We start from the raw sequence: 27,500 nt of genomic DNA on the forward strand, positions 1-27,500 counted from the left end.
AGTGAGTTGGTGTGAGTGTGAGTGTGTGTATGCGGGTGTGTGAGTGTGAGTGTGTGTGTGTGAGTGCGAGTGTGTGTGAGTTTGTGTGTGAGTGCGAGTGTGTGTGTGTGTGTGAGTGTGAGTGTGTGCGTGTGTGAGTGCGAGTGTGTGTGAGTTTGTGTGTGAGTGCGAGTGTGTGTGTGTGTGTGTGTGTGTGTGAGTGTGTGTGTGTGCATGTGTGTGTGTGAGAGAGTGTGAGTGTGTGTGTATGAGAGTGTGAATGTGTGTGTGAGTGTGAGTGTGTGTGTGCGCGTGTGTGTGCGAGTGTGAGTGTGTGTGTGAGAGTGTGAGTGTGAGTGTGTGTGTGTGTGTGAGTGTGTGTGTGAGTGTGTGTGTGTGTGTGTGTGTGTGTGTGTGAGAGTGTGAGTGTGTGTGTGTGTGTGAGTGTGTGTGAGAGTGTGAGTGTGTGTGAGTGTGAGTGTGAGTGTGTGTATGTGTGGGTGTGTGCACATCCAGGCAGCTGAGTCTCCATGCCCTGTTTTCCTCAGTAATATCAGGAGTACCGAAGACGGGCCGCAGGAGTCAGGATCCACATTCAGAAAGCGCCTCAGACTAACAGCGCTGGTGCTGGATCAGCACTCTGAGGAGCTTTATGTAAATGAGCCCTGATCTCTGCAGGCCAGAGCCGTAGCCCCATCAGCATGCAGCGGGAGGCTGACCTCCTCGCCTTTCCCTCCCAAAACGCGTGCTCTCCACGACCGCGCTACACGGCCGCGCTGCTACGGCTGCCACTGCGCTTCCGAGGACGCCGCTGACACGCCAAGCATTCTGGGTAAGACGGGGCTGGGACTCACGGGTTCTCTCGGCGCGGGCGACCTGCCCGGCGACCAGCCAGGCCAGCGCGGTGCCGGCCGCCACGGCTCCGATGTGCAGGAAGGGCCCGGTGGCCTGAGGGGAAACGCAGACGGTGGCGGTCAGTGCGCGCTCGCCGCCGCTCGACGGTCGCCATTCACACCGCGGTCACTCACTCTGAGCTTTAGCGGCACCGTGGAAACCGAACGGGCCGTCCCGGTACGAACCTGCAGAGAGATGGGCACGATGTCCCACTCCTCGCCCCAGATCTGATTGGTGGACACGAGCCCCGTGATGGTGGTCAGCAGGGCCGCCGTAACGCCAATCTGCAGAGGTCAGCAAATTCATTAAGAACCGTGAAACTAAACGTGTGGTTTGCCTGTATGCAGGGCAGAAATCAATGCTATGTGCCACAGTGTAGTGCCCTGTACTCTCTAAGCAGATCCACACCACATACACACACACCACATAGCCCTTCCAACACGCTAGACAGTATGCAGGGCAGAAATCAATGCTATGTGCCATACTGTAGTACCCTGCACTCTCTAACCAGATCCACGCCACACACACACACACACACACACACACAAACACAAAACAGCCCTCCAAACACCCACGCCAAACACACACACACACGCCCACCACACACTTCCTGTGGCAGTACTTCCGCTCCTGAATCCCGAGAGAAGCTAATGCTCAGGCGCGGGTCAGAGCTCGTTCGGCCAATCAGATCGCGGGAGAACGAGGCTGCCGTGTCATACCTTGTGAAGCCAGTGCAGGTTCAGCTGCTGTCCCATGGCGACGTGCCCCAGGGCTAAGATCTACACATCAGGAGGGGAGAAGGTTACGTTAAGGTTGCAGTAAGGTTGTGGAGAGGTTCATCAAAGCAACACAGGCCTTCTGTCAATACAGTGGCTAGAAAGGGAACCTCAGAGTTCCCCCAGAAAAAAACTATACCACACTGATATCTACTATAACTCACAAGTTGTCATTTAGCATTTTCTTTTTACTGGAAAGTAGATCCATTTTATGTCTTCTGATGAAAGCCAGGCTCTAAGCTGAACCCCAGGCAGAGTGTTTAGTTGGACAGACCAGGTACACTGAGGGTGGTGGTGATGGGAGGGGTGGGGGTGGGAGTAGGGGCAGCGGTGGGGGTAGGTTAGTGGCAGTGGGGATGATGATGGGGCTGGTGGTGACAGTGGGAGCAGGTTAGCAGCAGTGGGGGCGGGGGTGGTAGCAGCAGTGGGGCAGGTTTAGGGGGGGGTGTAGCAGCAGTGGGGGTGGCGGTGGGGGGGGGTAGCAGTGGGGACAGATTTAGCAGCAGTGGGAGCGGGGGTGGTAGCAGCAGTGGGGGCAGGTTTAGGGGCGGGGGTGGCAGCAGCAGTGAGGGTGGCGGTGGGGAGGGGGTAGCAGTGGGGGCAGATTTAGCAGCAGCGGGAGCGGGGGTGAGGCTCACCATTAGAAAGGTGATGTAGGTGAAGCCGACGGCCGTGGTGGCGAGGATGGAGACGGTCCCGTCGCTCCACTCCCCCGATCTGTTATACAGCACCCTGCAGGAGCAGAGAAGGGCACTCAACAGCCACCCTCTCCACACTATACACACACAAGCACATGCAACAGCGTGCAGCACACACACACACACAAGCTGCACACATACCGGTGCACGCAGCAGCACAGGAGAACAGGCCGCAGACAAACAGAGCAATCAGCAGTGAGGAATTTCGGACGGGCCCGTGGACAAAGTGCTTGTGTGGCATGGGCTGAAACCCTTGCCTAAAATTGCTCCTCAAGCTTCAACCAAGCTGCATCATCTTAAGGGCTTCAGTGTGGAACCTCATCACCAACTGACATGACTGGAATGTGTGCAACTCCAGCACAACAATAACAGCAACAACAACAGCAACAAGAACAACATAAACAGCAACATCAACAGCAACATCAGCAGCAACATAAACATCAACAGCAACAGAAACACCAACAGCAACAATGTCAACAACAGCAACAGTAACAGCAACAGCAACAATGACAGCATCAAGAACAAAAACAGCAACAATAACTGCATTGCTGCTTGTCTAAAAGGCCCCCTTATCCAGAGCAGTATACCTGGTTGAGGTTTAACTGGGTATTTACTGCAACAGCTGACCGGTGAAGAGGGACTTTGTTCAGGGGGACAGAATAACAGCACGTTCTCCATTTACGTAATCTGAATAACGTTATCCTACGTTATCCAGATCTATGGCTACCATACCAAGCTTCCTTCGTGTGTGCGTCATGTGATGTAATGAACTTTCAGGGTTTCTTCTTGGCTCAATATCATTCTGTCATGGGATGGGTCAGCAGCACAGACAGACAGTCAGACAGACAGACAGTGAGAGAGCCAAGCCTCTCCAATAACCCCATTAAGATCTTCCATTACTCCCCAGGGAAAATACTTCAGACACTACAGGGAAGGGCGATGCAGATTGTGGATTTCATTTTTTTTTTTTGAATTGCACACTGACCTACATCAAAGGACACACTTTTATTATCAGAAGAGGAGAGGGGAGAGTGGGATAGAGAGAGCATGTGTCAGAGTGAGAGAGAGAAAGAGCACGTAATTGATTGGTTTAAAGGACAGGATCATATAAGGAGAGCAAGAGAGAATGTATGTAACATAAAATTATCCAGAAGGAGAGGGCGAGGGAGGGAGGGATGGGGGGGAGAGTGAGAGAGACAGAGAGTGAGAGAGAGAGCGAGAGAGAGATGAAATGACCTTGAAGGAAGATGAAGAGCAGAAGCAGAAGCGTGGTTGATAGGGTGTCTGTTGGCTCATCTGTGAGGGAGTTTAAGACTCTGCCACGTGTCTGTGCTAGAGACAGACTGGTCTGTGTAAGAACTGACGGCTCACAGGTACACTGTGTCTGTGCTACAGACAGACTGGTCTGTGCAAGAACTGACGGCTCACAGGTACAATGTGTCTGCGCTACAGACAGACCGGTCTGTGTAAGGACTGATGGCTCACAGGTACAATGTGTCTGTGCTACAGACAGACCGGTCTGTGTAAGAACTGACGGCTCACAGGTACACTGTGTCTGTGCTACAGACAGACCGGTCTGTGTAAGGACTGACGGCTCACAGGTACAATGTGTCTGTGCTACAGACAGACCGGTCTGTGTAAGGACGGCTCACAGGTACACGCAGGCCTGTGTGAATCTTTGCGGTAACAGAAACGAGTGTAAAGGTGAACACGCTGTGGGCGGAGTCTCTCTGGGACCCCCGCCTCTGGCCCGGCACACGGCCAAATTCACCGAACGCTCCGCCATCCCGTTCACCGCCCGACCAGCTGTGGCGTCTCTCGGCAGGGCCGAACTTGCCGATTTCCGGTTTTCTGGGGGGCGGGTTACATGACGGCCCCGTCCCAAGAGCCTGGCCGGTCAGGAGGCGGGGTCGTTTTATGTTGGTGGAGAGGGCAGACAGCTAAACCCGAATCTCGCCCCCCCCTCCACTCGCCGCTTGGCACAGGCTACCTGTAATCTTTCCTGACAGGTGCCTGTCCACAGGATTATCCCCAAACGAGTTTGGGGAAGCCTTGAACGACTAATTACCTCTGACAGCAATGAGCCGTGAAGAGGTCATGTGATGTCATGTGAACAGGAAGGCTTGCTCCAGGGTTGCGGGCAGAAGCGATTGGCTGCATTCACACTGATGACTGAGCGTGAGATTCGCAGTGTGAATCCTGCCAGTATGTAGTTTGCACCACTAACCTGTTGTTTGCCGTGAGGTCTGCAACCTCCGGCATTGGATCTCTGGCCCCGCCCCCTCGCCCCGCACTCACCAGTTGAACTCGTTGTAGTCGTTGCTCTGGCCCCGCCCCCTCGCCCCCACTCACCAGTTGAACTCGTTGTAGTCATTGTGGGCCTCCCACCAGAAGTACGACCAGATCAGGAGCAGAGAGAACGTGAGGACCAGGACAAGGGTCCACAGACACTCCCACTGAAAGGAGAAAACACACACACACACACACACACATTACCACACTGATAAATCACTGAACACCAAGGTTATCTGTAGAGAGAGTGGATGGATTCATAGCCAGTTATGTGAAAAACACAAAGATTTGTGGAAATCCCCAAACAAACACGCATGCACACACACACACACACAAGCACATACATACATACGCACACACAAACACACACACACACACACACACGAAAGAGAAACTCCTTCAACTTCAACTGGAAAAACTATATGCATGACGGCATGTGCGTGCATTTGAGTTTGTGTGTGTGTGTGTGTGTGTGTGTGTGTGTGTTTTGACAAGCGCTGTTCTTAAATAACAAAATAAATGTCACTGGGATGTGCGCGTTTACTACGAACGCAAAATAAAACGCCAGCCCACAGACTACAGTAACAGGAAGTTCTCTTCATTGTTGCACTAGCAGTAGATTATGGACTGAGCGCAGAAAGACAGCAAACGTTTAAAGGGCACTCGAAAATGTTGCGTAAGATCACCACTTGTGTGGCCATCAATGGGAGATGACAAAACAATCACAACTGTGGCCCTATTCTTGATTCATTTTGATAACTACAACAAATCTGCTGTTGGTTGTGTTGTTACATTCAGTCTTTTTTGCACTATACTGTATGACCAAAAGTATCTGGCCACCTTGGTCTGGGACTGTTTTTCATGGTTTGGGCTTGGCCCTTAGTTCCAGTGAAGGCAATTCTTACTGCAACAGCATACAATCACATTCTAGATGTTTCTGTGTTTCCCCAACAGCTAGGGAAAAGGCCCTTTCCTGTTTCAGCGTGACAATGTCCCTGGGTACAGAGCGAGGTCCATATAGAAATGGTTTTGTCAAAAATGGTGTGGAAGAACTTGACTTGCCTGCACAGAGCCCTGATCTCGACCCCATCCTGCACCTTTGGGGTCAATTGGAAAGCCAACTGTGAGCCAGGCCTAATCACCCAATCAGTGCCCAACCTCACTAATGCTCTTCTGGCTGAATGGAAGCAAATCCCTGCAGCAATGCTCCAACATTTAGCATAAAGCCTTCCCAGAAGAGTGGAGGTTATTATAGCAGCAAAGGGTGGACCAACTCAATTTTAATGCCCGTAATTTTGGATGAGATGTTGAATGTCAGGTGTCCACATACTTAAGGCCATGTAATGTACGTCAATGGGACAGGGGAACCTTTAATGTTCCCGAATGTAATATCAAATTCATGAGCCTCCTTGTGTTCTTTCTACCATCGCACAGGAGAAATAAGAGTGGGAATGATGGACAGGTGTAAGAGACACAAGGTGCTGGAACATCCACTAAACCGTTCAATAAGGACAAATGGCAGTCTTGCACATGGTAATAAAACAAAGAAATATAAATGTGAATTTATTCAAAATCAATAACAGACTTGCTACTAGCCCTTTGGAAAGCCCAGTGGAGTGCGAGGGAGACAAGCTGAGCTGATGTACTCAGACAGCACAAAACCATGACGCTATACCTGAGTGTGGAGAAGCCTTTTGGGCCCCTAATTCCTTTAACAGAGTGAGCTATGGGACCAGCGAAACGGTGATGACGGTACGCTTAATATGACTATTTTTAAACACAGAAGGCCATAGGATAACCTTTTGCTCCTTAATTAAGCTTTCCCCTTTAAACGAGGAACAGACAGCGCCATGGGCTTAAAGATTCATTAACATTTATCATCAAAAGCTCTAATGGTTAAAATGGCATCACACACAGCCAGATTTAATCCAAAGGAAAAATCTGCGAGAGTGCCAAGAGAGACCAGAGTTCCAAAACTTTCATTTTCAAAAGCCCATAATATGACTGTCGCCTGGACACTGAGACCCTGCCGATCATTGGAGTCAATCTCAGCCCCACTAAGCCTTTGACGCATCTTGGAAGACGGAGTGTGGCACAGTGGGTAAGACTGCGCTTGTACGAAAGTCGTAGGTTCGATTCCGTAGGACATGCTGTACCCTTGAGCAAGTACTTAACCTACATTGCTTCGTATATAGCCAGCTGATAAATGGATACACTGTAAAAGTGTGTAAGTGCTCGTAAGAGCGCTGCAATACTTACTTACATGCCTGTAATGTAATGTAATCTTGTAGGCCTAGATTTCCTTTTATATGCCGACAGAGTGGAATCGTAAAGGAAGTGGAGAACATGGTCTTGTTTATGGGTGTAATGAGCACAGTGATTGGCTGAGGGTAAGAATATGAAGGCCTATAGGGTTAGGGTTAGGGTTAGGACACGCATGCGTCAAAATGTGTTCTGCGTGTAAATCACATCAGTCCTCATTGTTTCGTGTAATATTTTACCGGTCGGGGAAAAAAAAGTCTGGTGAACAGTTTGGTGAAGTTGACACTTGCCAGGTTGATTTGGTTTCCTTTTCCGTTTTTAAAAGGAGCAGAGACATAGTCTTTAAAAAGAAGGGCTTCATGGCGTAAATAAAATGCCATTATGTGGAAGGGGGAAAACAAAAGTTTTGTACAGTAATTTTACCGTAATATTATGTTGCACAGCACCCTGTTCAAAATCACGTGCATAATGTTTTAGTGCATAAATATTTTAGTCTCTGAGTTTACTGGGGTGGTATAATATTCGCTGTGTTCCAGCTGGGCGGGGCTCCAGGTATATAAGGCCAGAGCAGAGCAGCCCAGGGGACCGGTTTCTCAGAATGATATGCTGCAGGGCACACATCAGGGATATATCTTCTGCGCATAAACATTTATTTATTTATTTATTTTATTAGTAAAGGCTTTTGTTTGTATGCATCATCTTTCTCACACTGTAAATGTTCTGCATGTGAGCCGGGTCTGCAGAAGTCCTGTAAATGAGCATCACTGACTCACTGCCGCCATTTTAGTTTCACCCGCCTGCGCACTCGAAACCCCTACCTCGGCAAAATCGTTCACTTTTCAAACGTTTATCCAACACCCTAACGCACGGAAGCACGTCCAGTGGTGTTGTTATGTTATGGGTCTATATTAGACATGTAGCAGTTTCGCACAGCATACATATTTGATGACTGCAGCGATCACGTGACGAGTCGTGAGTAGGTCTACATCCTCCCCGGGCTCAGTGATGTCACCGGTCGTCTCACCTCCCTCCAGCGGATAGCGATATCAGCTTGCATCGAATGCTCGGCGATAGCCTATCAGCAGCTACGTGGACTGCTCCATTACATCTTCGAAAGATTAGAGGGGTCATAGGTCAAAGGGGAAGAGCATTCGTTCTTGAAAATATTATCGTTTCCTTGGTTAGCAAGGTTGGGTTTTTAAGACCGCAATGAAATATTTGGACTTTTCAGTTTTGGCTTTCGCCAAAGTGAGCTGTTGAGATCAGTAGAGAATTTGGCTTTCGTGCTATCCCCAGTGAAAATGAGTGAGCTGAGCTTTTCTGTGCCTTCATCCCCCCCATCCCCCCCATTAGTAAAGCGCACCCTGTCCTATTTTTATCAGCCTCTCCAATCGGGCGGCACGAGAGCGAAATGCGTGTCGCCCTGTGGGGGTGCTGGTGAGTCAGCGCTGGCACGCTCCTGATTGGACGTCAGGCCGCGGGGCCCCGTCCGGGCTCTTAAACAGCGGCCCGGCAGAATGAGCCATCCGGCGCCCCCCCCCCCCCCCCCAGGCCCCCGCGCTCGGCCGACAGACCGCGTCACGCTCGGGTTTCTGAATCGCCCCGGCGGCGAGGGCCTTACAGGCGGCTGGCTTCCACAGCCCAGCGCGGCCCGGCAAGCTCCGCCCACCACAGAGAGCGCCGGGGGCGTCGCCGCTAAAGAGAAGTGACAGGGTCACCTGGGTCCCCCGTCCCGCCAGGGAGAAAGAGAGAGAACGAGAGGGAAGAGGGAGGGAGTGAGGGAGAGAGAGAGAGAGAGAGAGAGGGGGAGGATGGGCGGTGACAGAGGGAGAGAGAGAGAGAAAGAGAGAGAGAGGGAAGAGAGACAGGGAGAGGGCGAGCAAGAGAGAGAGAGGGGGAGGATGGGCGGTGACAGAGGGAGAGAGAGAGAGAGAGAGAGAGAGTGAGGGAGAGAGGGAGGGAGGAAGGAGAGAGAGAGGGGGAGGATGGGCGGTGACAGAGGGAGAGAGGGAGCAGGGACTCACCAGGCAGAAAGATTGCATTAAACACATTTCCCTTTGAGCGGTTCAGCCGAGGTGGTCTGCAATGTGATTATAAGTGTGCATTCTGAAACAGAAATCAATCTGTATCTGAAACACCATCACACACCCGGCAAAGGTGCACAAATTATGCTACGGATCGCAGGTTACAGGGTATTACAATTTTTCTTTCTGGTGTACAGCCCTAAAATGAATGTTTTCTAATGACATCAACATCATGTGATAATTCTAGTGCCAAGGCATCAAGATTGACAGGCACTCTTATTCAAAACGCAAATAATCCGCAAGACAATTCAGGCATTCCTCAAACTGCCTTTTTAGTTCATACTGCCAGCCAATCATATGATTCCTACTCAAAATCACTAAAACAGTCAATGATTTAATGGGGCTATCAAAATAACCTTTCAAAAGAGGCCGGTGTTCCCACAACCATCCATACTATTATTCAAGAGATTCAGCCAAAGGACCTGATTAATTTAAGGTACCCCACCATCTTCAAGCCTTAAAAATATTCTGCATTGAATAATGATTTATTTAATATAGTTTTTCCACCAAAGAATGTTACAATAACTAACTGAAAATGGCTTAGTAGATTCTCTACGCCTTCATCCTCATTGAGAATGCAGGAATCTATGAATATGCGAATTAGCAACGCTTGCTGCTGTGGTCCCAGGGTATTCAGCAGGCATGGCATCAGGATTCAAAATCAATTTCTTTGCAAAACCCCTCAATTTCTACCAGAGGTTCTGGAAGCAGTCATCTGTAAAATGTGTGCTACAAACACGGATTCCCTCTATGCTTTCAGATGCATCCACACGATTTTTCTAAACAAATTCCACCAATTTTTATTCCAAAGTTCCTACATCGGTATTGCATCCTAAAACTGCACAGTCTGTCATGTTCAACACACCAACTCCCACAACAATGTCACTGACTAGTCAGTTTTCTGTGCACTAAGGTTTCAGTTTACCACATCCACTCTCCTGTAATTTGCATATTTTTGCATAAAGGAATATGATAGGTTGGACATTTGTGACGTCACAAATTTCGCTCATACGTACACGCTTCCAAATGAAATTTCAGGGAAGTACGGAAAAGCTCTCCATCTAAAAAAATACATACACATGCTTGTGTATGTATGACGTATGACGTATTTAATGATACAATTGTCACCGCTTGACAGCCTTGGGGGGCTTTCAAATGGGGGGAAGGGAAAGGATTCTCCTGACCTTCACAAGGTCACTACTTCCCCGTTGCCATGACCGTTAAGCCCACGAGAGTAGGAAGCGCCACTCAGATGAGGCGGTGCATGCTGGGAAACAGATGGATTGGAGGTGGGGGTGTTTTCGGTCCTTCGCAGAGGTTTGATTGCCAGATAGACAATGACTAGTAACATCCTGGAGGACGGTGTGAATCCGGGGACGTTCTGTAAGATCCTGACACAAAGCTGCCTATGGAGCACCACACCTCAGCCATTAACCCTGTCGAATATCGAGACTTCAGAATATCACCTTCGAGAAACAGACAATATCATTTGTATGACCATAGGGATGTATCCGTTTTCTCCCTGCCCCCTCTCCCCACTTCCTGGTCCGTAAACATAAAAGGGAGCATCCTTGGGGCAATTAAGTCATGTTACAGGTCTTATCTCTGTACAAGCTTGGGGTGTCTTGGGGGAGCTGCCTCTCCTTTGAATGCTTTACAACTTTATCAGAAGAGACACAGCATACCTACTGGGGGGTCAGAGACCCAGCACGGCTATGTGCCGCACAAAAATCTGTATTCTTTTAAATTTTGAATGCAACATATGAGATTTAACTGAAATCACTGAGTGAAAATCTTAATTCCCATATAGATATTGGTTATTTGGCCTGATAGTTGGAATCTCCATTTTTTAAGAACCAATTCCAGTTTCAAGCGTAAACCAATGTTTTGGTTTTGTTACATGGAAAATATTTAGCCTAAAGGTAGAGACTGCAGCTGGCAAGGTTTAACAATTATTTGTCAATAAAAATTCACCTCTTGTTGTCAGAAGCAGTACCAAATAGTTTCATTTTTATTTCTTTGATAGCTGAGCTGGATTAACTCCTAACACAGACATGTTTGATCTTTTTAGAAACGGCTTAAAACCAGGAATCTATTGTAGTGTGACAATAATATCATAGTGCTTAGCCCTGCTTCCAACAACATATGGGCACTTTAATACATAAATGTGCAAGTTTTCAGACAAGACAGACCCTGTCTGCAACCAGACCCCCAAACTTCACACCCCACCTCACCTTTATAAAGGCTGATCCAACAGACTGCTCTGCCTATAAACAAATTCTGAGATTTCATTAATTATTGACATCTTTGATAACAATTAACAAATTAAATTGATTAAATTATTTTCTTATGTTGCATAAGTGAGGTTTTTAAAATATATTTTATCATTTCAATTTTATGGAGTATCTTACGGGGAAAAATAGCAAAAAAACCATAAAATATTTTGGCACATACTTAGGGTTTTTAAAATAAGTAATGAATAAAACAACATTTAGAAAACACCCTCCGTAAATTACCAGCTGTTGAGTTATTCATCACATTGAAACTGAAAAATGAACTCTCACTGAGTGAAACTGTGGTTTAACTGCTATGCAAATTTGTCCTTGTTCCATAATTCATGGACTAATTTGCATATGTTCCTAAAAAAATAACGTCACAGTACAAAAAATGCTTGCATTTGTGTCCACATGCAAAATATAAAATGTCATTTCGATTGGCGGAAAGGAATTTTCCCCCCTGTTCACCTGCGGTACCTCTGCTTAATCCTCACTTCCCCGACAACCCCAAACAACATCCTGTCTATAATCTCACAGGGCGGCACGTGCACAGTCTGGATGGTGTGAAGGTCACCCCCATCACTGTCTCCAGCATCCCTTCTCAACACCAGTACAGACCAATCACTGGACTGAATCATTTACAGCCACAAAAAAATAAGGATTTCCAGATTAATTTCAACAAAGGGCCATGAACTGTTCCCACTGGACACAGCGTTTCTCAGTGAGCAAACGATAGAACGTTCTGGCAGAAACCAGAGACTGCATTCATACATAAGGAACTTAACAGCTCTGAACAAAACAGGCAGTTACTTCGTTAAAAAACACCCTCCTACAACTAAAAAGAGGAGGTGTTCATCTGCAGATAAAAATACTTTTAAACAATAAATCACCAGGTGAAATGAACTGGGAGTGAATCCAAAAAAAGCAGTATAAGGTAAGAAAGTGGAGGAACTCCAAGGTAAAAAATTATTTTTCATTTTCCTTTTGTTCTTTGATCAATTGAAACAGAACCGTACAGTGAACATTTCGGCCAAAGCCTCTCTCAGGGGCCAAAAATCACCCTCTTAAAATACGGGACAATTCTGTGTCTGGAGTGGGAAGCCCGACAACAACCCCCACCCCCCCCCCCAGCCCCCCGATGCTTTGAATGCAGTTAACAAGCTGGAGTGAGCTCCAAACAGTCCCGTATCAAATGCACACCCAGTCAGGGGAGCAGAGTCCTTTCAGCCCAGCTCTTTAACTTAATCGTTTTTGGCTGGGTGTGCTGCAAAAATAGCTTTTCTCCATAAACGGCTGAATTATTAATTTTTTTTTTTTTTTAACGCTGCACGTTTCCGGCGCCGCTCAGCGGGGCACGTGCGTTTTAGGGAGCCGCGCTGCATCAGAGCCCGCGCTCCGCTGGCCGGCAGACGGCCATAAATGGAGGGATGAAAAAGGATTAAGGGGCAATTTCCTTAAGTAGTACTGCAAACATTCGGCCTGCTGCAAAAATCAAGAGGAGTGCCCAGGTTTCTGAGGTCCTCAAAAACAAGAACAGCACGTTTCGTTCGCTTCATGTTCTCATTTGACTCGGATAAACCGTTGACGAATCAACATTTAAATTTGGTTAGAGCCATTTCATTCGCTACACTACATACTGTATATGGAGTATAGAAAAGCTGATGGTAATGGTTTTCCTGTAGCCCTTATTTGGCGATATTAATCTTGTTTAAAATGACAGTATGTGATCATCTATGGAGGCTACAGGCCACCGCTTAGCAGCTGGGCCAGCGATGGGCCGGCCTCAGCATAGGGAAGCGCTTTGGGAACAGTGGCTACACCCGGGAGGTGTTGCCGGTTTGAATCCCGGCCTTGACAACAACTCTCTTAAACCGAATCGCCATGGAAACGCGGTCAGCTGCACAAATTGGCGGTGCGTGAGGATGGGGCGGTTGAACAGGGCTCTGTCAAAAGAACATAACAATTTCTGAGGAATACAATGACAGGCAGAGCATACTCAACTTCTGGGAGCGAGACCGAGAGTACGAGCAGAACAGGAGCGGAGTGGGAGCGGAGTGGGAGCAGAACAGGAGCGGAGTGGGAGCAGAGTGGAAGCAGAACAGGAGCAGAGTGGGAGCAGAGTGGGAGCGGAGTGGGAGCAGAATGGGAGCAGAATGGGAGCAGAGTGGGAGCAGAACAGGAGCGGAGTGGGAGCAGAACAGGAGCGGAGTGGAAGCAGAGTGGGAGCAGAGTGGGAGAGGAGTGGGAGCAGAGTGGGAGAGGAGTGGGAGCAGAACAGGAGTGGAGTGGGAGCAGAGTGGTAGCAGAGTGGGAGTGGAGTGGGAGCAGAACAGGAGCGGAGTGGAAGCAGAGTGGGAGCAGAACAGGAGCGGAGTGGGAGCGGAGTGGGAGCAGAACAGGAGCGGAGTGGGAGCAGAGTGGTAGCAGAGTGGGAGTGGAGTGGGAGCAGAACAGGAGCGGAGAGGGAGCAGAGTGGGAGCAGAGTGGGAGCAGAGTGGGAGCAGAGTGGGAGCGGAGTGGGAGCGGAGTGGGAGCAATAGGGGGCGTGGCAATAGAAACATTTGGCACCATGCAAGTCTGGCGTTGAATGACGCATTCGCGTTTAAACTGATCCAGGCCGGGCTTTAACTCAAACGCTGGCATGTTGAGCTATTTTGGCGCCATTGTTAATGCACATATGAATGCGTGAACACATAACACAGATGTGAGAAATATTCAGTTCATTTCAATTTGACTATTTGAAATTCAAGCTCGTGTTCAGTTACGCAGTAGCCAATGCTAGCTATTTAGGCATTGCGCCCGTATGCTGTTTGTAGTGTAAGCTGCTTGAGTGAGAGACACAAGGAAGTGGGAGATCTGTGGGACATCGGCCAAGCGACGGAGAGGCTGGCTGGAGGGTGTCTCTGGAGGGTGGGTGCCCAGGGGAACCATTTATCATAGTTTTTTAGCACTGGTATATAAGTGTAAAAAATATATATTTGAGGGGGAAAATAAATATTAAAATGAAAACTATTCAGTCTCACCTTCCTTTTGATATCATAAGTAATGGTTCGTAGAGATGCTTTTAACAAAGCCTCTCATAACACGCTTGCTCTTCAGTCGTGACAGAATTAGCCGCCGGCTGTGACGCTAATGCGCTGTTTTTAAAGAGAAAGAAATGGGGCAAATCTGATCTGCAATGGAACCAACCCCCCCACCACATCCAAGGGTAATTTATTCTCATTAAACCAGGCTCTTGTATAACTGCACTGCAGTTTCTCTCGCGTTTCAGTCGCAAAAATACCCAAACTGAGCTACGTGACCTAATTCGAAACATTTGACAATCCTGCATTGACTGTAAAATTGGGCTCGACCAATGGGAAACCTTGAATCCAGACAAGTGTTAAATCAGCAATTGACACCTCAACAATGGTCCAATGGTGTCAGAAACAGACATTGTCCAGGAATTCACCCTACGGGCTTCAAATACAACTGCACATAAATAACAGTTTGACATCCCGCACTTGCACAACTAGAAATGACTTGCACAAACAATGGAAAACTGAATCGACCACAGGAAAGGTCATCACCTCAGCCAAGTTATCATCACCGGAATACAGAAAGACGAAAAAAGGAAAAAAAAAGTTAACGAGCCATTTAACTGAAGGGGTGAGTCACGCTATGACATCACTTTGGCATCAGCAGTGATGCTGCGCTGCGTCCTCACGCGATCACACGCCGTCCTGAGGGTGCGAGTACCTGCAGACATTCAAGCTTAAACTTGCACGGCAACCGCAGCGTGGAAAACATACAGTTTTTTTCATCCCCCTCAGCTACAGGCCCAGACTGCCCCGAATCATCACCGTGCCCTTTTCTCTCGTCCGCGAAACAGATCCGGGCGCGGAGCTGTGGCGGCGTACTCGAGGGCTGATGTCGTTACCGCGTGCGGAGGGAGACCTTAAACGAGGAGCACCTGGCTTACCGTGGCGAGGGAAGAGAATCGTTTTAAAAAAAAAAAAAACGAACCAATAAAAAATATTTGACGAGGGCATTGTTGTAGACCTGCATGTACCTGTACATCGGCTATCATCCTCGTCAGATACGTTCCCCTCTTTATTTTCTGGCTCCCTCTAGAAAAATAGAAACACGGAACTCTCCAAGAGAGGCCCAGTCTTTCAACAGGCCAAAAGCGCATTTCGCTCAAACCTGTGTGCGTGTGCTTTTTTTCCGGAATTATCTATGCGAACCATGTCGACGTGCCTGCAGCCACATTAAGCCAGGTGGGTAAATCCAGGTGGGTAAGTCCAGGTGGGTAAATCCAGTTTAGGCGGAGTGCGCATGCACTCTACAACAGGTGGGACGGCACTGTCAATGAATACGGTTACAGGCCAAGTCAGTGAACTGAAGTTTACTCAAACGGAGCACCCGCAGTTTCCGCCATTGAGAGAAGCTGGGGAAGCCATCTTTTTTTTTCTTTGTTGTCTGGGTGAACATGTTCTCCGGCAGCAGATGAGAACGCACAGAGATTCAAGGGAAGGTTTCGCTTTATGCCGCAAGGGAATGCTGACATCTGCAAAGGGCTTCACGGGAACAAGCGCTGATAAACACTGTCAATATTTCATCTGCTTCCGTGTGGAGAAACACACGACGGCAGCGATTGGGGGGTGGGGGGTGAGGGGGGGGGGGGGGGGACGACATTCGCTGTACGGACAGTAAAAATGGTAATCAGGGAAAATGCCAGGGAGCGAAAGACGAATGTTCTGGTGGTGTTTACGTTTTTTGGCTTTCGGCTGCAGTGATGTTGACTGTAATAGCAGGCCTGTATAGAACCCTTCTGTTCTAATTACATGCAATTACCGCGCGCAGAGAGCTGCCTCTGGCTGCACGCAGGCAGCGGCGAGGGATCCAGGAGGAATTCAATCTGACGGCTTTAACCACACTGACATATCCAGCTCGTCTCTGAGGGCAAGCATCCTCAAAGAGCACTCCTGCCCAGAGATCTGTATGCGGTTTGCCTCTCCCTCTCTCTCTCTCTCTCTCTTTCTCTCCCTCTCTCTGCCTCTCTCCCTCTCTCCTCCCACCCTCCATGAAATATAATGAGGGGGGTCATAGAAGTTTCCAGAACACTGGGAGACAGATAAAGGTTTCCACGGCAATAAAGAACAAAGACTCCTCCGCACGTGTGCTACCATCTGCTGAGCCGGGGAAGCGAGCGGACCCACCCCTGCGCTAGACAGTGCGAGAGGTTTATTTCCAGGTGACAGACTGCCTGCAATTTCACAGTCGCCTAGGTACCCAAAACACCCAACTACGACATGGAGAACGTCCACGTGCGCGATCATGCCAATATTAAAGGAGAGAGGGCCCGCAAACCTTGAGTGTTGCCGGGTGGCTCGCTCCGCTAAGGCGCTGGGGTTTTTCTGTGCTGACACACCCACACAGTCTGCTAGCCAATCCAGGCCAGCATCCCAACAGGGCCTGGCACATACTGCCCAAGAAAGGAAGGGTTCAGCTGGCCGGACTGACATCTCAACTGGGCAGTCCAAACTGGGCAAAAGGGAAATGTTATTTTATAAAAATAATTGTTTAAAAAATCTGATGGGATATAATATGCTGAGATTAAATGAGGACTGAGGCAGTTACAGACTCTACCTCAGGCAGACAGTGCCAAAAACAGCCTGGGTCCTTCTCTGGCGGACAGTACCAAAGACAGCCTGGGTCCTTTAAAGACTGGCAGTGCAAAAAACAGCCTGGGTCCTTCTCAGGTGGGCAGTGCCAAAGACAGCGTGGGTCCTTTTAAGACTGGCAGTGCCAAAGACAGCCTGGGTCCTTGCAGTTTGTCTTTGTCCAAGCACCAGATGCTGTGGGTCAGGAAGTACATTTGTCCTGAGGAAAGTTTTTTCTCACTGCTGCTGAAAAACGAAATTTTCAGAAACTGCAGTGTGTTCCAGGAAGTGTCAACCAAGACCTGGCCGGAGTACAAAGCAGCTCCTCAAAGTGCTCGACAGCACCTGCCAGAACCACTACGGCAAATCACAGCCAGGATGGCTAAACTGTAGCACACGAGCAGCCAATCACAAAGCAAGTTGGGGGGAGGCAGTGGGATGCTAACACAATCAACACAACCAATGTTTACCATTCACAAAGCACACACTGGCTAAGTGCACCCGCAATCTGTTCAGCGTCTTTAACCAATCAGGAGCCTGTGTGCTAAGAACACGAGAGTTCCTCCAGCTTTTACTGGCTTACAGCTCAGGGCTATCTTAGTTCCAGCCACATTATCATTTCACATGAATTTTTAAATTCCCAGACAGTCCCAGATAACCACCTCTTTGATTTGCAAAATGAGTGAGATCCTGCTTAACTCAAGGGTCTGAAGGAGGTCGAGTTGACTTAAATACTCATTACCGCTCATTCTGAAAATCAAAGAGTCTGGAGAGAAGCTGTGGAGGAGCAGGGGTTATTCACACATTATTCCAGTCAGAGGGGATCTCTCTTAGCTCCAGGTTCAAGGTAGACAGACAGACATACACTGTATAAATAACCGTGTGACAAGCCAAAAAAACCTCAGAGGTACCACAGTTCAGCCAGTTCTGAGATCCCAGAGGCCCGTGGTCCATAGCCTGCGGCTGGGAACCAGCAGGAGGGTCTCAGGCACATTGTAGCAGCCCTGTATATAAGGTACAGGCACGCTACCTCCTCTCTGTTCTGCATGTCTGTAGACCGCGAACCTGTCAAACGTGTGCGTGTTCACATACAGCACGCTCCCCTGCCAGACGTGTGCGTGTTCACATACAGCACGCTCCCCTGCTGAACGTGTGCGTGTTCACATACAGCACGCTCCCCTGCTGAACGTGTGCGTGTTCACATACAGCACGCTCCAATGATAAACGTGTGCGTGCTCACATACAGCACGCTCCCCTGCTGAACGTGTGCGTGTTCACATACAGCACGCTCCAATGATAAACGTGTGCGTGCTCACATACAGCACGCTCCCCTGCTGAACGTGTGCGTGTTCACATACAGCACGCTCCCCTGCTGAACGTGTGCGTGTTCACATACAGCACGCTCCCCTGTGAGACGTGTGCGTGTTCACATACAGCACGCTCCCCTGTGAGACGTGTGCGTGTTCACATACAGCACGCTCCCCTGTGAGACGTGTGCGTGTTCACATACAGCACGCTCCCCTGTGAGACGTGTGCGTGTTCACATACAGCACGCTCCCCTGTGAGACGTGTGCGTGTTCACATACAGCACGCTCCCCTGTGAGACGTGTGCGTGTTCACATACAGCACGCTCCCCTGTGAGACGTGTGCGTGTTCACATACAGCACGCTCCCCACACAGCAGCCCAAGAACTCCGAAAGGCAGAAAATTAATCGGCACTCCTGCGCAAAACACAAAGGTTATCCCACACACCGACTCCATCCTGAGAGGCCCGCTCATTTCCTGTGACCTCCGTCTGATAAATAACTCCGCAGCACCGCGTGGTGCCTGTCATTTTTTAACAGAGCGCAAGAAGCAAATGTCAGGGAGAGGCCGGTTCGAGGCTGCTGTCAGGGATATTTGTAGACAGAAAAATTAATGGAGAAGTAAGTTGTCGCCACATAAGCCTTCATCCCCGAAGGTTACTTCCCATTATTCAGCCAGTCTGTCAGCTGTTGACAGACTACAGGGCAACCGTGTTACCACAGACACGCAAGTCCTCCACATACCCACCCCACCCCACCCGCTCGCTTGCATCCAATCCCCACGCCTGAATCCCCACTGCCCCCCACCCCTCCTCATCCCCCCCCCCCCCCCCCCCCCCCGCAACCTAACATGTCTCCTTGCGCTGTTTATGACTCACCGGTTTAAACAATCATGTTGACCAATACCAGCCCTGGAGCAACTCGGTGCTCTTGACTTGAATTACAAAATGGCCGCTGTACTAATGCACTGACTGAGTTGTTGATACATGCGGATGAACTGCGGGTGTCTGAGGTGCTGATACATGCGGATGAATTGTGGGTGTCTGAGGTGCTAGCGGTGAATGAAATCTAAGAGTCTTGAATTCTAAGTGTCATGAAATGAAAAGGAATTAAATTAAATGCAATAAGAGCTACTCAGAAATACACTACTTGGAAAAGTCCCATAATGAAATCTAGCAGTCTTTTGAAAAAAAAGCCCTTTTAAAATAAAACCTGTAATTATGAAAAAAATTACATTTAGTGGAACAATGTTGTTATGAAAATGATGAAATTATATTTTATTCCAAGGATTTCAGTATTATTTAATTATTGGAGTGTTTCACAATTTATTGCCACATTTATTCATACGATTATTCATATCATAAAGCATATTTATTTATTTAATTTGGACAAAAATGGGATTCATTACATATTTAACAATACGGGAAAGCACACCCTCAGCCAGCCACAGACCAAATAGCAAATGGAGAGAGTGGGCGGGGCCAGGCAGCAGAGTGTAATAGTTGGCTGCACATTGATATGTGGATCGATTTGGACAATCGATCGATTTGAGCTCTTTTGTACTCAGCATGCACAGTAGAGGCTGTTTTCAGTCACTACAGAGTGCTTCACTGCCTCCTACTCTCTCCATTTCCTATATACCCTCTATGGCCTGGCCCCTCCCACTCTCACCACTTCGGAAATACGCTCTATGGCCTGGCCCCTCCCACCCTCTCCAGTTCCTATATACCCTCTATGGCCTGGCCCCTCCCACTCTCACCACTTCGGAAATACGCTCTATGGCCTGGCCCCTCCCACCCTCTCCAGTTCCTGTATACGCTCTATGGCCTGGTCCCTCCTACCCTCTCCAGTTCCTGTATACGCTCTATGGCCTGGCCCCTCCCACCCTCTCCAGTTCCTGTATACGCTCTATGGCCTGGCCCCTCCCACGCTCTCCAGTTCCTATATACGCTCCATGGCCTGGCCCCTCCCACCCTCTCCTGTTCCTGTATATGCTCTACGGCCTGGCCCCTCCCACGCTCTCCAGTTCCTATATACGCTCTATGGCCTGGCCCCTCCCAATCTCTCCAGTTCCTATATACGCTCCATGGCCTGGCCCCTCCCACCCTCTCCTGTTCCTGTATATGCTCTACGGCCTGGCCCCTCCCACGCTCTCCAGTTCCTATATACGCTCTATGGCCTGGCCCCTCCCAATCTCTCCAGTTCCTATATACGCTCCATGGCCTGGCCCCTCCCACCCTCTCCAGTTCCTATATACGCTCTATGGCCTGGCCCCTCCCACTCTCTCCAGTTCCTATATATGCCCTGTGCATGACCAGAGAAGCAGAAAGTTATTGTTATGACAAATGTCCCTTCCCTCTGGCTCTTCACCATGTCCTTGAAACCAAATCCCATTTTTAATAATAAGTAAAGGGGCAGGAATCTCTCTCTCTTGCTGTCTCCCCATTTCTTTCTGCAGATACAATCAATAATGTACCAAATGCATTTCCTGGAACTATGCATCATAACTTCAAGTCAGTGCATACGTTTATTCAAAGGGAGATCCAAAACAGAGAGTATATTACAGTTATACCTAATAATGTATTCGAAGCAAGAGGGATTTATTCCACAGAAAAGAGCCTCATTGTATTTTAACCACACCGTGCTGTTGCTGAAGAAGCATTCAGAATCAGGGACACTCTCCTAAGAGGCTACAGTACAAACGGCAAGGAACATGGCATGTGTGTGTGTGTATGCGCATGTGATTTAATATAAGTGCAGACTGTGCGGCATGTGGGGTTGTGCATAAGTGGGCGTTCGTACAGTATGTCTGTAAGTTATACGTGTATGCATGTTTGTTTGGTCGCTGCATGCATGGTTGTCGTTGTTGTGTGTACATGTGCACAAACACGCGTGTCTGGCATCTGAAGCGTGTCACTGGCTGCTGCTGCCGGGCGGCGCTCACCTTGGTGGTGCTGTCATGTGACCTCTGGTAGCGTTTCCAGCGGCAGCCGTAAATCCCGGTCAGACATGACAAACACAGCTGCTTCTCGTAGACCTGCAGGGGCTGGTGCTTCACCATGCTACTTCCCCCTCCGGGCCCACTAACATCCCATTAAGAGCAGAGGACCCTGGGAAACGAAGGAAACACTGACATCACTTTCTGTTTCCGTATGCAAAACAAATAAAATAATGAATATCATCAGATCAACCGTGGCCTTCAGTGGAAAAACCCACCGCGGAAAAACCCACCCTTTGGCACGAACGAACGGCTAGTCAGACAGCCAATTACAATGTCTTTGAGAAGAGGACAGAGAATTGGGAGGATAAATTAGGAAGATTTGGAGGAAAGATCAACACATTATGTTCATAACTTCCATGATTTTAATAGAAACATTCACCTTTTCAATAACTTAAATTCCAAGGGCAAAAAAGAAAAAGATTCTGAGGACTGTAAGCGTTTTAACTTCAAACGCATCAGAGAAAACTTTCAACCTTCTTTTCTTCTGGAAAAGAATACGCTGCTCGAATGAGAGCAGCAGACCCAGCGCTGGTTCGTCATTCACCTGCTTCAGGCCCCGAGATCAAAGGTAGATTTTCCCATTATTCCACTTTTTTAATACCGGTGAACGCAACAAATCACCTTGCACAAAGAGCAGGAGCAAGGGGTAACAACGCCATTGTGGACCGAATGTAAAAAAATGACCTTGATATTTTTCCATTTCAAGGCCTGTCCCCGATTTGAAAAGTCTCTGTGCTAAATCTTTGCAGGAATAACGTCATGCGGAAACGTTATAAATCACGGGGGGGGGGGGGGCTCGCAAAATGGCCGCTACCTGAAAGAGGCCCTCTCTCTACGCTCCACACTTCGCCTTGAATTAACACAAAGGGCTGACCTCCCTCGCAGATGACGGCCGTCTGCGTCTTAAGACACGCGCGCACAGGCAGTCAGGCACAGCTTGTTCCTGCGTAGACCGTGTCCGTGTGCGGTCTAAGGTCAAACACTGCGTCAGACAGCCACAAAGCTGGGTCTACGCGGGAAATATAAAACCCGCGTTGACAGTGTTTGCGTGGACGTGACGAGGGTTCAAAAAAAGTAACAGTTAAAAGGCTGTCAATTTGCACTGCAATTGGAACATTAAGCTTAAATTCTGTCCATGGGGTTTTCAAATTCGTAGTCCCTTTCGCAGAATCCAGGAATCTTAGAAAGCAGCACTCACAAACTGAATTATTTATATTTTGTTATTATTAGAAATAAATTATTTACAATTATTAATTATTTATAATTCATTAGCTTAGAAGGCGCTGTCACCCACGGAAACGTACAGCTAACAGACAGTCCATTTACAGCAGCTCAGCTTCGGTCCTGCGGTCGAGGACAAAACTGCAGTACCCCACTTGTGTTTTGAACCTGCAACCTCTCAGTTACGAGTCTACTGCATGTTCGCCCTCGATGCTAGCCGGTGATTGTAAAGTGACGCCTATATTCGTAAAAAAATCCCGCGTAGCCGTTTCCGTAGAAACCTTGCTCGTGTAAACTGGTGTCCTCGTGCTTCAGCGGGGCAGCTGACAGGTGACTGACAGCACACCCCCGCCCCAGTCGCTCGATCAGGAAGTCACGAAAATGAAAGGGAGACTCGGCGGCTGCCAGACTTACTCAGGTACTGGCGAATAAATCAAGGCGATTACTTCAAGCGGCGGAGGTCTCAGCACTGAAGTTTAAGGACAAAATGTCCCCACATTTAAATGTGGCTGCCAACATGATCGTAGCAATAAAGAAATGAAAAAAAACATGCCACTTTTTTCTGACATGTAAAAAATGTGATTTAGGTTTGTGACTCCTGGCACATTCAATCCATTCAAACACTGAAAATAACTGCAATCAAATGAGTATTTTCAAAAACCTGCTGTTATGAGAAAAAGATTACCCTTTCGGGTCAAATGGACCTGTGCTTTGTAGTTGTCCAGTGACCTACAGTATGCACTTATTGTACGTTGCTTTGGATAAAAGCGTCTGCCAAATAAGTGCAATGTAACGTAATGGGATGGGAAGGGATGTTGAAAGCAACAATACAGACTCCTGTGCCTCGCTGAAGTTTTCTTTGAGTCTCACAATTCATTTCTCGGGCAGTTAAAAAAGCAAAAAATAAAAAATAAAAATCAATCTGCGACCAAACAGGGATGGTTGAGGGAAGTCAATCTGTCATTTTGACTAATGGGGAAGGTGAGAACCTCAGAGTTTTACAAAACTGAACTGGGAGAATGGGGCACATTTACTGAAAATGGAAAAAACTAAATGAAAAGAGCACTGCTTATATCAGTCAATAGTTTGTTAGAAACCTTTTGTACTGCGATGGTTGAAGTCCTTACACCTTATGACACAGTCTGTGTTTAGCAGAACACAATTTCAACCACAGATACTGAAGGTGCAGGGTCTGATGTTTTACTGAAATCATGTGCATTTGAAATCAGAGAATAATTTTAAGTTATCCTTAAAAAGATAGCTGTTAAATACTGTGCAACCATCATTGTTTTTATAACATAATCTGCCAATCTGTCACTATGCTGTCTGTCCTGCGGTGAATGTATTGTTCTGTCATTTCTGCTTGTATTGCATTAACTCTATTGTATTGGATGTTTTGTCATGTCTATGTTTGAATGTCAGAGGACCACAATGGAAAACAAGCCTGCTGGCTGTCTTGTGTTTCTGTCCTGCACAATTAAAAAAAAAAAAAAAGATTGCCGTTTGCTATGCAGTCTTACGAAATCTTGTTTTTAAATAGTCAAATCAATAAATTAATTCATTCAAAAATGATACACACTCTGATGTGACCCTCTCACTTACATACACGACGGCCTTCCTTACGGCCAACACAGAAGAAAAAAACAACTGACGTTTGAAATGAGGGAGTCCAAAGAGACTAAATATTTTTTGGAGAATGAAAATTTGCCACTGAGTTTTAGACTTTCAGGTGCCAGCGTATATGATCAGCACCCCTGAAATGTGCCACCGAGCTCAAAGGAGATTAGCCGTAGCATACGCCAGGAATTTGAGAGCGTTTCCGGTTGGGAAGAAGCACTGCTGAAGCAGTTCAGGGTTCAGGGGTTTAACCAGCTCACGCGCACGCTGCAGCTGCGAGCTGAGGACGCAGCCCTGGCGTCAGCGGCCGATTGGGCGGAGCCCGCGAGCCAGAGGAGCGGCGCGCGGCGGTAATCGCTCCCGCCATCTGGCCCCGGCGCGGCGGCCGCCATCGCCACGGGCTCCCGGCCAGCCCTCATTACCCCCCGGGGCCCGGCTTCCTGCGATTAGGCGAACCGACCGCGGGGGGGGGGGGGGGGGGAACACCCGGTGACACGCTGACAGCAGTCACACACCCCCAGCGTGACGCCCTCGACCCCTCCCACTCCGCTCCGCCCCCCCCACCCCACCGCCCCCACCGCGATGCCGGAAGGAGGCCCGTGGTGAGCGGACTGTGGAGATTAGTCACGCCGCGCTGGCACAAACTGCGGGTGCTCCAGTGCCAGAGACAGACACGCGTCTGGGTTCGGATGAGATGAGCTCTCCGCATTCGCGGTGCCTTTCTGCACCCCGAACAGGTGCACCAGACCTGGAGCGACCTGCCGCGCGCTGAATCACATCACACCGAACCGCTCTCAAACAGCGCCACGCCCCGACATCGCATCACAACCGCCGACCTCGGCCCAACGTCCGTTATTATGCCGTGATCCATAATCGTGAATATTCATTAGATTATTCATAAGGATTTGAATATTTGGATTTCAATTACAGGGGGCTGTTTCCACCAGAGACTAGTTTTATTAAGGGCTGGATGTAGTCTTGGCTGGGATCCAGGGCCAGGAGTGCAATGTGTGGATGAATAAGGCACCGGGGGGGGGTCTGCAGAATTAAACAGAGGCTGTGGGACGGGGGGGGCACGGGGGTCCTGCACAATTAAGCAGAAGCCAGTTCTATTCTGGGAGACGTATAAGAGCGCCCAGCTTTGAGAATAATGGACCTGGAAGTGCAGTGGGGGAGACATACAGCCAGCACTCAGCTGAGAAACGGCTTTCACACCACTCTGCAGTTCAGGATGGCTAAAATAAAACGTCTAACAGAAAGGTCAAAGGTCAATATCAAACAAAGAATAAGAGAAAGTGACCAGAAAGGAATAATACTGATCAGCCAGAGCTGGAAATAAGGCCGAAACACACCATTTGACGGCTGTTCCGTGCGCGACTGAAGCACTGTGGATGATCTGGTGCCTGGGGAGCTCATGCCCAGATGTGGTTGCCATGGCGAAGCGTGAACACAAGAGAAGATTCCGTTTGAAAAATGAACATCCAGCAGAATTGCGGATTTACCAAATCTCATTCCAGGGGATCCACCGTGTATGGCTGCTTTTCTTACGACCAATCTCTTGACTCTCTCTCAACTAAGGCTGTTGATTAACTAAATCCTACTATAAAATCTTCCTTAAACTTGACTGAACGCAGTGCAGGTCTGGCCTGAGATTTTTTCGTCCACTCTTTCTTGCTACAGTCACTGACGTGACTGTAGCGGATTCAGAGTTAACGGCATCGATGGGTGAGAGCATAACGTTATATGCCTTCACATTTTTGTACCTCACCTCTAATGAGTAACACCACAGTACTGGCTCATAAGCTGCATTGCGATGTCGATGCTAAATGAGCGTACTGGTGAATGCGACGGTTTGGAGACTTTTCCTTCTGCTCGCCACGGTGTTTCAACAGCTCGCCGACCATGCAGCTTGCAGAAAACATAGCATAAGCTAACAGAAAGTTCAGTGTAACCCATAGGTGTAAACCTACCTGAGAACAAATATCATTTGTGTGCCACTGGCCACTGACTTTTACCGTCATGAATACAAATGACCAGTTGGGTGTAGCCAAACTGTCACTCCAAAGTAGGCTGTCCAATAGAGACGCATCGCCTACGCTTCCGTGTAGATCCTGTCCACCAGATTGCATTCGACATGAAACAAAAATTTCAACACACAACCAAAATTGAAATGCAAACAAAAACCATATCATTGACAGCAGAAGTTCTGAGAACGTGACCAAAGGTTTCTGCTCTCGATATATTTTTTTTTGCTTGCAATGCAAATAGTTTGGCTATCGATATCTGATCTCAAAGCTGTTAAGGTACTTTTGCTTTCAATAAAATGTTTTTTGATTGCGGTGTCAAAAGCTTTTATTGCATAATAAAGACACAAATGTAACTCCAGTGAGGATTATTTTTAGAAGCAATCTTGAAGACTTGAGATAAGAAGGGAGAAGGCAAGAAGATAAGATCTGGTTATTTCCAGATCAGGACCGCAGCCTTGCTCCCTTTCATGTTCGCGTGAAACGTCTCGCATCAGGCAGGGAAAGGGGAGGGGCTTGTGATGACTAGGGGAGGGGCTTGCGATGACTAGGGGAGGGGCTAGCGATGACTAGGGGAGGGGCTTGCGATGACAAGGGGAGGGAATGGAATTCCGGAGACAGTGAGAGGGGTCAGTAGCCAAGGGCAGCAGCTGTGTACTCTCTCTCTGCACACACGAGCCCAAGTCTCTCAGGGTCTTGTTATCTGGGAAACATGGTGTCCAAGCACTCGACAGCGCAATGCACAGTCAGAGGGGGAACAAAAGTGAATGGCTGTTGATAAGATATGCGCAGGTGACCTCCAACACATACCTAAGGCGCAGGCTACAGCCAGCAGGCACGTGCAGACCAGGAGGAGAGCATGCTATACATCAGCATATGCGTGGATGTGGGAGGGGTAATGTGGGAGGGGTCGTGTGACTTCGTAAGAGATAGGGTTCGTGTGCAAAACACAAACAGATAATAAGGAGGACAGGGGCATGTGTGGGGGCGGAGCTTACGTAGCACCATGGCAACGCAGCGATAAGCCATGAAACAAAGTCTGTTCCGTATCGCCAGAGCAGCCCATAATAACCGTGGTGTCGCAAGTGTTTCTGTTAACATTGTATAATGTCTAAGCAAAGGTTGTAAGTGAGAAAAAGAGATGTGAAACTCTAAAGTGCATCTGAAGTGGTGCTGGCTTCAGAGGACGGGAGCGAGACAGAGGCGGGCGCTTTCTAAACAGCCCCCGCGGCGTATCTGCCCCCCCGAGCCGTACCGCCACGGCGCGGTACAGCCCGTTCACACCGCCGCCAATCCCACAGGCAGCCGCGAGCGTCGGCGCCAGAGACGCACGCCAGCTCGCCACGAGCCCAGCTGAATCCCAGTCCTTACGCCGGTCGGAACAGTCAATCAATCAATCAAATTTTATTTGATTATCGGAAACAGGT

General features: G+C 48.5%; 1 protein-coding gene across 7 annotated transcripts in view; it reads right to left on the bottom strand.

Moving 5' to 3' along the window:
• gdpd5b (glycerophosphodiester phosphodiesterase domain containing 5b) overlaps positions 1–27,500 on the bottom strand; it is an 80,051-nt gene that overhangs the window by 20,231 nt on the left and 32,320 nt on the right. For 6 of the 7 annotated variants that reach the window (XR_010324466.1, XR_010324465.1, XM_064302001.1 and 3 more), the window contains 6 exons: positions 21,155–21,320; positions 4,700–4,803; positions 2,288–2,381; positions 1,593–1,652; positions 1,059–1,157; positions 834–927 (listed from right to left, as the gene is read on the bottom strand). Coding sequence is in view for 5 of the 7 variants with exons in the window: in XM_064302001.1 (XP_064158071.1) it covers positions 834–927; positions 1,059–1,157; positions 1,593–1,652; positions 2,288–2,381; positions 4,700–4,803; positions 21,155–21,271 (568 nt within the window). In the remaining 2 variants the exon portion in view is untranslated. Of the gene's footprint in view, positions 1–833; positions 928–1,058; positions 1,158–1,592; positions 1,653–2,287; positions 2,382–4,645; positions 4,660–4,699; positions 4,804–21,154; positions 21,321–27,500 lie in introns of those variants that run through there. The other variant, XM_064302004.1, reaches the window with a different exon arrangement.

This window comes from Anguilla rostrata, chromosome 12, assembly GCF_018555375.3.
Source record: "Anguilla rostrata isolate EN2019 chromosome 12, ASM1855537v3, whole genome shotgun sequence".
Classification (NCBI taxonomy): domain Eukaryota; kingdom Metazoa; phylum Chordata; class Actinopteri; order Anguilliformes; family Anguillidae; genus Anguilla; species Anguilla rostrata.